Source organism: Chenopodium quinoa, unplaced genomic scaffold, assembly GCF_001683475.1.
Source record: "Chenopodium quinoa cultivar QQ74 unplaced genomic scaffold, ASM168347v1, whole genome shotgun sequence".
NCBI classification, from domain to species: Eukaryota; Viridiplantae; Streptophyta; class Magnoliopsida; order Caryophyllales; family Amaranthaceae; genus Chenopodium; species Chenopodium quinoa.
In genome coordinates this window covers 2187230-2200952 of record NW_018744284.1, presented here as the reverse complement: position 1 = coordinate 2200952, position 13723 = coordinate 2187230, and the positions used below count along the sequence as shown (strand labels likewise).

Sequence of the window (13723 nt, the reverse complement as noted above, 5' to 3'; positions counted from 1 at the left end):
ATCACCAACTTCCCTCGTTCTATAAATAGTCCCATCCCATGTTTAAATGTATGTTGATAAGCCCTATTTGCGTGGTCCTCACTTGTTGTAATAGTTTAAAGGTAAATATCGTTAATGACCTTAGTTGGTATTGTGTAAGGGCTTCGTATACTTGTAGTAACTTATGTTACTTTACTTTCCTTTCGTTTGTTGTGAACTTAGTTTAATTAATGTAATTTCAGCGATTTTCAAAAAAAAAAAAAAAAAAACAAATGTTAAAAACTTACAAAGAATTGATACAAGCTTTTTTTTTTGAAGGAAGAATTGATACAAATTTTGATGTGTGAAAATAAAATTTGAGAAATGGAAGAATCAAGGAAAACTAATACTTTTAAAACAAGTTTACTTAAAACCTTATAAGGCCCGTCCTACCCCATAATTAAACGATCCTACAAACACCCGCCCATTTATTTATTAGACGGATCTAACCCAATTATTACTGTAGCGGGTCATGGCTTTTAACAGGGCTCCAAGGCCTCCATTCGTACCTCTCTCAGTTATTTCATTGAAGCGCACTCAACGTTCTCCATTGAAGCGCACTCAACGTTCTCCGTTAAATCTAATTCCTGTAACCCCCATTGAAGCAGCTTCTAAGGTAAGTTGTTTGTTGTTATTATCATCATATCAATTTCACAATCTAGGGTTTATATTTTATCTAATCTAATTTAATTATCAGTGCTTTAAGTTTTAGGGTTCGTAAATCTCAACTATTGGTTCTAAATTCTTAGATTACGAAACATCATAACCAAAAGAAAAGAAAATTATGAGCCTAATTTGATTATTGCATCAAATATCCCTAAAATTATGTATTTTTCGAGATAATTGAATATGAAATTATGTATCACAGTCGGCATGGATGCGGTGGAGAAGCTGGTGGCGCAAATCCAAGGGCTATCTGGTAGCGTAGGAGATTTGAATCAACTCCATCTTTTCCTCAAACAAGCTGAAGACTCTCTTCGTCACAATTCCTCTCGGTTGGCTCCTTTTCTTCATCAACTCGACCCTTCCGTTCATTCGCTCGGTTATCTCTACTTATTGTAAGTCCCTTTTTATTTTATTTTGTGTGCAATTAGTTTTGCAATGATATTGAAGGATGACATTGTGTTATTGTAGTTAGTATTTTTTTTAGGTGATATGATTGTTCGTAAAATTAGCATGTTTTGAGTTTGTTTCATATGAATCTTGCTATTTTTTTTTTAATTAGTTGGAATAAAGTAGTCATAATTAGTTTTCATGCGTCACCACAATTAATTCAGGGATGATTTTGATATATGCTATGTGTTTTTTTTTTTTAATTGCTACTATCATCATGATTATATACTTCCTCTGTCAAAGTGTTGCAATTTTTATGAAAAGGAGGAAGTAGTATTTTTTGCGTTCCTAAAGCAAGGCAAGGGTTACAATTATATATATAATCTGACTGCGAGTTTCCCTGTTCATGCTGTTATCTCATTGGCCGGGGAGGGGATGGGCAGTGGCTCTTATTTTCTTGTGACCACATTGTTAGGAGTTCTATCAAAGCATAAGCATTTGACCTTAACCTTTGAATGTTAAGAACAATTTTGGCTCATATTTGTTTGATGATTGCTACAACATTGCAGTAAATTGTCAAACACACTCTAACCCCATCACTAGCTGCAGTTGGTGCTACAAACGAAATCGGTTAGCTTCCACCTTTACCTCGTGAACATTATTGGTGCAATGGTGTAAAACTTTCCAATCTTATGAAGGACGCTTTGGGATGTTGTATCCTATCATTGGAATCAGATAAAACCAAACCACTTTTTATAATCGCCAAATAATTAAAAGCTACCAACGTTTGCTCTATAATCAAAATCCCACCATCTTCATCCAACCAATTGAGTATCACGAGTAGGCAATCCCAAGTCCTTCTCCACCTTGTACTAGCTATAGCATTAGGACATTATCACCTATCCTCAATCATCGAGCAAAGCTTACCATTCACCAAACTTGTGTGGAACAAGCTCTCTCGCTATCAATTCTCTTCAAGTAGTGTCGTTTTCATGTGTAAAGACCTCAAACTCTCCACGTGCTAAGCCTCGTCCTCTTCCACTTGCCACAATAGTTGAGAATATCCTTTCCATTATCAAACCCGATATGTGGTGTCTTGTACAAAGTAAGAACACAAGCCTCTTCTTCCTTTTCTTCCTTTGCCGCATCATTAAAGCTTGGTAATCCTCTGAGGTTTCTTACTATGCTTGACATTGCTGAGCAATATGATCATGCCCTTTACACCTGAAGCATTGTTTATCCTTTATAGCTAATTGTCCTTGCGTTAAGGTCCGAGACTCGGAGTTGCTTTTGCCATGAATCCACTAGAGATTGAGACCTTTTTTTTTTTTTTTTTTTTTTGGAAGATTCTATTCTTCCAAAGGCTTTTGGATTTGTTCGAATGTCCTTTAATTTTGTTTGCCAAAGTTCATGCCTCATCAATTGACTAAAATTTGTTGCAATTCTACTTGATTTGCAATCTCATTATCTAGGTCATTCAAGAGCAATTTTATGTTCATCCCTGACTTTACATCACATGCTAATGATAATCTTTCTAATTCCTTGACATATTGCTCTATAGACCAGCAATTTTTTGTTGTAAACAATATTTCTTTTGTTACCTAGGCACATAGTATAAGAAAAATATATAGGGTGGGGACCAAAGTGAGGATTTTACAATAAAACCCTAGCTATTTCTCTGAAAACCCTAGCTTGGTCTCTTATGATTTTAATTCAAGCTGACAATTGATTTTTAACCTATATATATATGTTTATTAATGCCTAATGGCTTCTAAGTGATCGAAATTAAGTTAATCATGGGAGGAAGATTTTGTGAAATGCACTGGCATCTCCTGGCAATTGGCAAGGGCCAGGGGGCAGAGTGTTTATTGCTGTTTCTGAAAACCATCCTTTTTATATGAATCCAGAACTAACCTCTTGGATTTGTTAACGCCAAGTATCCAGAGAATCGCTTTATGTAGTTCTAGAAAAGATGTGCAAAAGCTGGTGTTGGTGGTTCTTTACCACATTTTAACTTCAACCACTTTTTTAGTATCTAACATGTTTGTAAGTTAGCTGGGAACTGTATGAATTTATTGTTTTATTCATTTTTTTTAATGTATAGTGATATGGCGGTACCTATGTGTATGATGCCAATAGGACTTTTCTATTTTCTTTTTCCCTTATTCACACATGTAATCTCCCTTTTCTCAAGCATAATCTTGATAATCGTAAATTTTATCTATGTAATTTACAGGGATGCTTATACACATTCAGTAGCAAGAGATGGAGCTAATGAGGTGGTTCTATTAGTGGCCAGATTTATTAGTTCTTGCCTTGCTGAGCAGATCCAACTTGCACAACATAAGTGTACGTATTAATATAAGGATATATATTTAGTCAAAACTTGGTAGTCTTGTAGCTATAATCTGACTATTTGAAACTTTTCTTTGGCAGTTATTAGTGTCTGCAAGAGGTTTAAGGACCACGTTATAGTCCTTGCGGCCCCCATTAGAGGTGTTGCCCCAATGCTGACTGCCATCCGTAAAATTCGGCCTTCTTCTGAGCATCTGACTACTCTGCACCCTGACTTTCTTCTTCTCTGTATATTAGCAAAGTGCTATAAGAGTGGTCTATCTGTGTTAGAAGACGATGTCTTTGAGGTTGACCAGCCAAGGGATCTTTTTCTCTATTGTTACTATGGGTGAGTTGCTATTATCAGTGGTCTTGAATTTTGTTCACCTTGTCTTATCTCTATGCTTCTCTAACATAATTTGGTTTGACCTTGTCCCTTACCATGAAACTTTATGAATTAATGACTAACTATTCGTGCCAAAGGTAGGAAATAAAAGCAGGTACATTATGCATTTTAAGGATCTAGAAAGTTAGGAACTCTGTAGGATATTTAATTGATCTTTCGACAGAAATATTTTAAGGATCTAGAAAGTTAGGAACTCTGTAGGATATTTAATTGATCTTTCGACAGAAATATAGATGGACTAAGGCATTCTAGAGATAATGCAGTCATGGCAACCTTATCTTGATTAAGAATTTGAGATTGTGAATTGAGAATAGAGAATCACATCCAGTTCCTAGGCAATTTAACTTTGAAAATCAATCTTACACTGATTATAGTGTTACTGGTGGTGCCTGATGAAATGAAAGCTTCAGCTATACTGTTATGCTCAGAATTGAATTTCTAGATTTGGTATAAATAATTGAGGTTGCATTGATGGTATAAATATGCGTTGGCAAGCTTGAAAACCTCAACGTTGCAATTAAAAAAGAGTGGAAGGTCCTAACTGGCCAACATTGAGGGAAGAAAAAAAAACAAATCAAACCATTTGCAGAGATGCTTTCCAAATTTTTATCGTATACATTATTAAGCTTTATCTTTTCTTTCTGCAGATTGAGGTACTCAAAGTGACTTTGTCTAGTTATGTCAGACATAAGATTTCCTTGTGTTTGTTTAGTTTTATTATGAATTCAGATGAAATTATTTACTTTTTCCACTGGACTTGGGAACTTCTATGGTGTACCCTCTCATCTGAAAGGGAAATTGCTTTTTCAGATTTATTGTTAACAAGTGCCTCTTTATTTTCCTTTGCATTACTTTTGTTAATTTCTATTTTTAGATTGGAGATTTTGACATTGTGTTGAATAAAAAAGCTAATTTTTTATTTTTTATTTATTTACCCCTTTAATTTTCCTTTGCATTACTTTTGTTAATTATATTATTAACTTGGAGATTTTGTTGGATTTAAAAGCTGAAATTATTTGAGCTTTCATTATGAGCGAAAATCACCCACCTCAATCAAATTAGATTGTTGAATTGTGATGAACTGACTATTTTGATTTTTAATGGTAGGGGAATGATCTGTATTGGACTTAAGAAGTTTGAGAAAGCATTGGAGCTTCTTCGCAATGTGAGTTTATTTCTTTGACCTAGAGTCCAACATTATTTCTGATTTCTCAACTCATGAAAACTGCTTTTATTCTGTAAATTTAAATTTTATGTTATACATGATGAGTTAAGGCACAATTTATTCGCTTAGTCCCTTTGATTATTGTGCTATTTCAATATTTTTTGCAGGTTGTTACTGCTCCCATGTCTACATTAAATGCAATAGCTGTTGAAGCATACAAAAAGTACATATTGGTTTCACTAATCCACCATGGGCAGGTACTTATCTCTGTAAATTAGTGGGTTTGCATTTCTTTCTTTGATACCCAGAATCTAGATTTCAAGGTGCTAGCTCTGACAATTACATGTCTGGTGGCAGTTCAGCACTCATTTTCCTAAGTATACATCTACGGTCGTTCAGAGGAGTTTGAAGAATCTTACTCAGGTAATATTAAGCACATGAGTGAAAGAACTTGCATCCGTTGTTCTATTGACAGGAATTTGATGATTATGGGGTTGGAGGAAGGGAGAGGGAAAGACTTTTTTCATAACTTGCTGATGCTTCACCTGCCACCTTCAGTCACGGTACATGATATTTGACTACAGGTTCACCCTATGGTTTTAATCTTTAAAATTAGCTGTAGGTGTTGGCTCTAGCTTTTGAGTAGTTTGTAGTTGTTGGAGGAGCAGGTAGCTGTAGGGGTGTCAATTCGGGTAAACGGTTCAGTTTTGGATTGGGTTTATCGGTTTCGGGTTATAACGGGTCAGGTTATAAAGGGTTGAAATTATTAGCGGGTCAATTTTGAAAATTATCGGGTCAGTTCAGTTTGGTTTTTTATTGCGGTTTCTATTCGGGTCGGGTCCTAACCGGGTTAGGTTGTAATCGGTTCAGGTCATAATCAGTTTGGGTTGAACCAAATCGGTTTGAAGGCAATTAAAAACGGGTTTTGGTTCAAAACATTTCGGGTCCTAATCAGGCCGAGTTGTAATCAATTCACGTCATAATCAGTTTGGGTTAAACTGGTTCAGTTTGAAAACGGGTTTCGGTTCAAAACAGATCGGGTGAAATCGGGTCGGTTCATTATTGGTTCGAGTCATAATCGGTTTGAATTAAACGGGGTCAGTTTGAAAACAAATTTACCCAATTTGAAGCGGGTTGCAGTTCAAATCATATCGGGTTAAAATCGATTCGGATCATTATCGACTCAGATTAATCAAATAATGGGTAGGAATGGGTCAGGTTATAATCGAGTTAAGTCTTAATATGTAGGGTTTATCGAGTAGTGGGTTGAAATAGATCAAATCATAAACATATTGGGTTACGGGTTGTAAACGGTTCGGTCATAATGGATTACGGGTTGTAAACGGTTCGTTCTGAACGGGTTATGGGTTGTAAACGGTTCGATCTCAACGGGTTACGGGTTGAAAATGGTTCGGTCATAACGGGTTATGAGTTATAAACGATTCGGTCATAACGGGTTACGGGTTGGAACGGTTCAGGTTTATCGGATTTTTACCGGGTTTAAACAGTTTTCGGCTTAAAATGGGTCGGGTTACTATCGGGTTCGGATGTAATCGGTTTGGGTTGCTTTCGGTTTCGGGTTGTAATGGTTTGGTTTGATAACGGGTCGGCTCATTATCGGTTTGTACAAATTTGGTTAAATTCAGTTTCGGGTTGGAAAAAATTGGGTTGGGTCGGTTTTTGTTTTCAAAAAACGGATTTGTAACAGTTCAGTTCCTTTTCAGATCGGTTCGAAGTAGTCGGGTTTAACGGTTCGGTAGCTGTCAACTAGTTGTTAAAGAGCAGTTGATAGTAACAGTGTTTGTGACAATAAAATCATAGATCTATATACAAAATGGTTGTATTCAATGTTACCTTTTTTTTTTTTATATATAAAAAATAGTGCATCTATTTTTTTTTAATAATAAAGTCAAACATTAAAAAGGTGTGTAAAGGCAATGATATTCATATACTTAGGGGCCGTTTGGTTCGCGCGGGGGAAACGAAATGGAATGAATAAAGGGAATGTAAGAGAATGGAATGAAACCCTTTACATGTAGTATGTTGTTTGTCTTCAAAAAACAAAGGGAATCACCACCACCACCACACAACCCCCTCTTTCTTCACTTTTCCAGCCACCACGCAGCCACCCCACCGCCAGCCACCACCTCGACGGAACTCGCCGGCCCTCGGCACACCTCCCCCACCCCTCGCCGCCCTTCCCCTCCCCAGGGTTTCGAGGGTGGGGGGAGGGTCGGCCGACGATTTTAAGGGGAGGGAGAGTGTTTTCTAGGGTTTTGCATGGGTAGTGGAAGGTTTTCCGAGGAGAGGAGATATTTTCGAGGGGAGAGGTGGGGGAGGTGCAACGGGTTCCGGTGAGAAGTGGGGGAGGTGCGACGGGTTCCGGTGAGAAGTGGGGGAGTTTCGGCTGGGTGGCTGGGTGAGTTCCGGCGAGTAGAATGGTGGTGGGTATGGTGGCTAAGGAAAGGGAATGGAAAAGTCTAGGGGTGGGGAATCAATGTAGACTAATTTTGGGTGAACTCAAAAGAAAAATGGATAAAGGAAATGAAAAAAGTAGCAAACAAACAACAACAAAGGGAATGATACCAGTTCCCATTCCCTTTGATTATTAACCCCAACCAAACGGCTCCTTAATATACTACGTTGTTTTCGCATAATAATCATTAGTCAAAATTAATGTATTTTTACAATAATCTTGTTATGCCATCTAGCTTTCAATAAATTATTAATAATACCTTACACAATCATGACTTTACGATAGGAGATGGCATGAACAATGAATGTGTACTATAAACACTTTCAAATGATGGAAAAAGTTAAAGACAATACTTTATGTAATATTTTAAATATTGAATACAATAAAGTTCAACAATATTTAGCGATAAAATTTTCATATTGTCCCATATTTGAGAATCTACATTAAAATAACTTTATACATGAATCAAACCTATTGATCAATGTCAAAGAAACTACAGATATAGTACATGAAGGAAGGAAGCTATAAATGGAAGGTTTGCGTCATAGGGTTTTTTTTTTTGGTGTCGTTTGACAACCACTACCCTTGTCACTGACCTCTACCTAATCCCCTACCTTGCCAAATACCTTAAATTTGAAGTTGAGTTTTGAAATTCACCTCTAATCTCCACCTTTATGTGTCAGTTTTTTTTAATGGGGTTTTGTCAAAACTAGAACATATTTGTGACATAGAACCTCTTCTGTCAACAGTGAACTTCCGGAAATTGAATTTTATCTAATCTTGCTTCAAAAATAAGGCTTTGTTCCTTTTGCTTTAAATTTTCTGCATCTGAACTTATCTGAATCTGTTAGCACTTTGTTGACATTGTGTAGAATTATTTGCCCTGAGATAACCTTTATTGAACTTTAACTTAATTTAACTTGTAAAATTGAACTTGGTAACTCTTTTTTAGACTTCGTTTGACTTGAACCTAATTGTCCTAAGAACTATTCTTAGGTTAAACAGACAAGGCCTTAATTTGCTGCGAAAAATTAACACACTACGAACGAAAATAAAAAGAAAAGGAAAAAAAAAAGACTTACAAGGACCCATATAATAAATTAGCTTTTGAAACAAATTCCAAGTGTTAAGGCATGCCTTAAACACTTAATGTAGCCTAATAACTTAACAAGGAAAGACAAGAGCTAGCCACTGGGTAAAATCAGATCCTTCTGTTACAAATATTTTCAACTTGGGATTTTTGGAATAGGATTTGGAGCTCTTTCTTGTAATGTGCATTATGCTCCCATTTGTAGAGATAAAATCATCATGTGCGTTATGCTTTCCTTTTTTTGTAGTATGCAAGTACTTTCTTTGTGCTCTTTTCTTGAGTTGATACTTCTCTTGTTACCATGGATACATCCTAACCACCACAATCAATTCAAAATTGATTTTTAAGAACAGAGCAAGGAAAAAGAAACTAGGTTTAAATGACAACATGATGATAATGGTCCAAAGTCATGGTTTTGTTAATTTTATCTGTCATGATATGATGATAATCTGATAGATAATGCTCCTAGATGCCAAAGAGATAACAACTAGTGGTTTCCAGAAAATGAAGGAAAGGTCATTAGAGCATGAAACAATATGGATTATTTTGGGAGGGAAGTCTTTAGAGAATGTAAGTTACAGTATGAGTTTTGGGAGTTGTATAGGGGTGACTGGATGAGGTAGAAGAGAGATTCATGAGGTTTGGGAGGAGTTCAATGCCGTTTATATATATTGCATAGTCAATAAGGTTCGACCAAACAGAGGAACCTATGCTTTTCCTACCAGCCATATATAAACACTGCTTTGACGTAGATGCTATGATTGAGTAAATGTCATGGTGTTGGACTTGGTTGTCCTTTTTACTTGAGGTTATATGAATGTTCAAGGAATATAGCTTGGATGACTTTCTGTAAAAACTTAATGTTGATAAAAGTGATCAGTTATAAAGGATTCCAAGTGTGGCTTAACAGGCATGTATTTTGAAATATAATGCATTCTTTAACCAACCTTTTTTATAAAATCTTCAATATTGTCTCCAAGTCATATCTCCTCTCTCTCTCACATATGAACAAAAGACAGCCTAGGTGCTGTGCCTTGGGAAAGGAAGCTTAGAGGCACGAGCTGTCTAGCTTTGTGCATGATACCCCTGATCCATGCCTTGGTTTGCCTGGTTCTTGGACGTGTTTTTTAAATCTAACGGCAAGAGGGTGATAATGAATTTGTTCTCCACCTGAAATAACCAGTGTTCAGATTTGATTTTTTTGAAGTCTGGTATGTCATAGTCTGATCTGATGTAATTATCTGACTAAGCTTTGACCGTATTTTTATACTAATGTATTAGAAGAATAATTAAGAGATCTTGTTACATTCTTCTCACTGCATACTTTTTAGATATGCAATTATCATAATTATTATGAGTGTGCAGATAAGATTTTTAGTATTAAGTACTAGAAGTTTTTATCTAATAAGTAAAAAGTTTTAAAATAGGTTGAAGTGAAGAAGCTCAATATTTTAGTATTTAAGTATGATTGATGAACTAGAACATGGAATTTAAGAGTTCATTTAGTGTCACTGTAATTTTCAGTTTTTTTATTCTATTTTTTTTTTTTTTATGATATGTTTTTGTTAAAAAATGAAAATTAGTCAAATTCATATCATAATTTTGAAAACTGACAACAAAAATGTACAATCAACATTTTCTTGTTTCTTGTTTTTAGTTTTCAAAAAAACAGAATAAAAAAAGAATACGAACGAGCCCTAAATTTAACTTGTTATAATACATTTTGGAGCTGATTATCATGTTGTATCAAATTTTGCTATCATTGATTTGATAGCCTACATGTTCTGTCTCAAAGTTCCTGATTGGAGTGTCATGAGTCAGTTATCTTTGTCTATAGCACTAGTCCTTGACTCCTTGTGTGCATCATTGGCCCTTTTTTGTTTAAAGTTTGCTTTCATATACAGTATTGCTTTCGTACTCTTTGGTTTAGGGAGCGTGCTCCTTTTTGCTAATGTGAAATGCATTTGATAATCTTGAAATATAGTGTTGCATTATATTACAACAATGAAATTCATCGCGTTTTCCTGAATACAGGTGTACATTGAACTAGTAAATAGTTATAGCAACGGGAATATTGCTGAACTAGATACATTTGTTCAGGTGAACAAGGACAGGTTTGAAGTGGTGAGTTATTAATATTGTGACTTGTGGGTTAATTATATACTTGATCAGTGGGAAGCAGGCTAAACTTTACAAACCTTTTCTCTATCTGTTTTCCAGGATAACAATCTTGGATTGGTGAAGCAGGTTGTTTCATCCATTTATAAGCGAAATATCCAGAGATTGACTCAAACATACTTGACTTTATCTCTTCAAGATATAGCCAATACAGTGCAATTGAACAGTCCCAAGGAAGCAGAGATGCATGTACTTCAAATGGTAAATTGGACTACTTATACAATTCTAGAGCCTTTTAGGCTATTTTAGACATTGCTACTCTATTATGCTGTTATCATTTGTAATGCTTGGCTTGTCAGTTGTCACCAACATCTTTACTTTTTGTAGGTCATCAAAAATAAATTATTTATTGTAATGTTTCTTATGTCTTAATTCATTCAAACACAAGTAATCTCGGTTTTTATCAGATTCAAGACGGTCATATTTATGCTACAATCAACCAGAAAGATGGAATGGTTCGATTCCTCGAGGACCCAGAACAGTATAAAACATGTGAGATGATTGAGCACATAGATAGCTCCATTCAGAGGTATTTTCTTCAAATTATGAATATGTTTGTGATTATGTCCAATGTCACAGTTGTTTGAGTTGGTATCACTCAGATCATTGCCAGTTGTTACATGTTATTTCCTCTATAGTTGTTTTTGGCAGAATGCCTATATAGTTTTGGTTGGCTGAAATTTTACACTGACATGATCAAGAGGAGTAGCTAAACTGCTGAAATTTGTAGTTGCTATCGTGCTGGCACTGCACAGTTCTGGTGTCTATTAGTTTATGCTAAGATATTATTTGTTTTTCTAGGCCTATCTCCCGAGATTACTGCTGTAATTTAGGGATTTGAACTGTCATTTAGTTCATAAAATGCTTGTCAGTAACTCCTGAAATTCTTTTGAAGGATAATGGCACTATCAAAGAAACTAGCTTCTGTAGATGAACAGATTTCGTGTGATCCACTGTACCTGGCAAAGGTAAATCTGATGTCTTAGTCTTTTTGAATATGCTGGTCTAACCTTAGTCCATCACTGCAACTAAATGATATGGATGACTGGCCTTGTGCTACAGGTTGGAAAAGAACGGCAACGCTTTGACTTCGACGATTTTGACAGTGTACCTCAAAGATTTAACATTTGAGTCGAAGAATCTACTATACATGGTGGAAGCTACATCCTGTTAACTCTTTGTGCATTTCTCCTAGTACAGAGAACAGATCAACTATTTAGATAGGACCTTTATGATGTAACTGAGTAATAATATCCTTGTTTCAATCTGATGAACATTTTTACTGAACAGTCTTTTGCGTTAGTTTCCGTGCAGTCGGTTACTACTGAGAAAATTCTATGTTGTCGATGGTTCGTTTAATGTTTTGCAATTAGGGGCCATTGATGTACTTTTGAGTTTTCAAGATTGAATATGTAATGAAATGGGGTGGTGTCTGAGTAGTAAGTCTAATGTATGTCTCCCAGTTAGATAATTAGAATCAACCAATAACTATATACTAAAAGACATACTAGCAATGATACGTGTTAGTGTAATTAGTTTTTTTTTTGAATTCTATTAAAGAAACAAATCTTATACAAAAATAATTCTCTAATCTTATACAATATAATTAGGACAATATCATTTTTGCTACCATCAAAAGGCAGGCACCTCAGTTTTGCTACCCCTTTAATTTTTTATTTTATTATACTACCACCTAAATCAGAGTTGTTAAAAATTGCTACCAGTTGATGGAATCCGTTAGGATTCTGTTAAGTTTATTCAAAAAAAAAAAAAAATTAAATAAATAAAAATGTTTAAAAAAAAAAAAAAAAACCAACCAAAACCCCAACCACCTTAGAACTCCGGCAACCCCGCCACCTCCCTCGCCAGCCACCTCGCTCGCCTAACCACTAGACTCGCCTAGCCACTAGACTCGCCGCTCTGGCGCTTCCCCTAAGCCACAGTCCCCCCTCCCCGAAACCCCCACGCAACCACCCATCCCCTATTTCTAAAACTTCCTACCCCGAAACCCTAGCGGCTATTTCGGTGGGAAGAATGGGGAGGGGGTGGTTTCCGGTTCGGGATGGAGGTCGGGGCAGCAAGAAGGGGAAAGGGAGGGGTAGGTTTGCCGGCCGTTCGGGGGTGGGTTTCAGCTGCGCTCAGGGAGGGGCGAGGAGTGTGTTTGGCGATGGGGGAGGGGGAAGTTGAGGAAGATATGGGTGGCGGTGGGAGAGTGGTCGAGCTGTTTCTGTGCGTGAGTGGGGCCGCTGGTTTGGTGTGCAGGCTGCCGGAAATATGCAGCGAGGGACGACGGTGGTTGAATGCGATTTGGTGTGCAGGCTGCCGGAATTATTGCTGCTGGACGACGGTTGTTGGACAGGAGAGGTGTGCAAGGGTGGGCTGCGTTGGTGGGGAAAAGACAGTGGGGTAGGTTCGCCGGCAGGGGGGAGGGGAAAGCGGTGGCTGACGGGAGGGGTGGTGGAGGAAAGGGAGGGGGAGGGTGGCTGGGGTTTTTTTTTTTTTTTTTAAAACATTTTAATTTTTTTTTTTTTGAATAAACTTACTTAACGGAACCCTAACGGATTCCGTTAAGTGGTAGTGAAATTAAAAACTGTGATTTTAGGTGGTAGTATAATAAAATAAAAAATTAAAGGGGTAGCAAAATTGAGGTGCCTGCCTTTTGGTGGTAGCAAAATTAAAATTGTCCATATAATTACTCAAAATAAATAAAAAATTTGACATATCTTTAACACAGATATTTATATAGCTATATATAATAAAAACATTCTTAACATAGTTTAGATCATTTTCTACATTATTTTATATCTAATTTATTTTTTGTAATCTAGTCTTAAAATTTGTCAACTATATCAATAGAATTTTTATTTGTTTATAAAAACTAATTATATTTGTTACTGAAAATTACCGTGCACGGCTCGAATACTAACCTAGTTGCCTAATAAAGGGGATATACAGTAACTAAAATAAATTCAATTGCTAATTTTTTTTTGGAAAAATTGTCAA

At 36.2% G+C, this 13723-nt stretch overlaps 1 protein-coding gene across 1 annotated transcript; it reads left to right on the top strand.

Annotated features, from left to right (window-relative positions):
* Positions 1–506: 506 nt before the first annotated feature.
* LOC110694982 (COP9 signalosome complex subunit 3-like) lies at positions 507–12163 on the top strand. Its single transcript, XM_021872171.1, has 12 exons — positions 507–634; positions 887–1076; positions 3308–3420; positions 3508–3754; positions 4919–4976; positions 5144–5233; positions 5334–5399; positions 10577–10666; positions 10763–10921; positions 11128–11249; positions 11616–11688; positions 11783–12163. The coding sequence occupies exons 2-12, from the start codon at positions 892–894 to the stop codon at positions 11849–11851; spliced, it is 1272 nt and encodes a 423-aa protein (XP_021727863.1). The 5' UTR covers positions 507–634; positions 887–891; the 3' UTR covers positions 11852–12163.
* The last annotated feature ends 1560 nt before the right edge of the window (positions 12164–13723 follow it).

Bases quoted from the DNA above. Each gene is read 5' to 3' on its own strand.
- LOC110694982 (XM_021872171.1), top strand. From the start codon at position 892: ATGGATGCGGTGGAGAAGCTGGTGGCGCAAATCCAAGGGCTATCTGGT. The intron at 5,234-5,333 runs GTACTTATCTCT...GTCTGGTGGCAG, and splicing joins CACTAATCCACCATGGGCAG to TTCAGCACTCATTTTCCTAA. The intron at 10,667-10,762 runs GTGAGTTATTAA...TCTGTTTTCCAG, and splicing joins ACAAGGACAGGTTTGAAGTG to GATAACAATCTTGGATTGGT.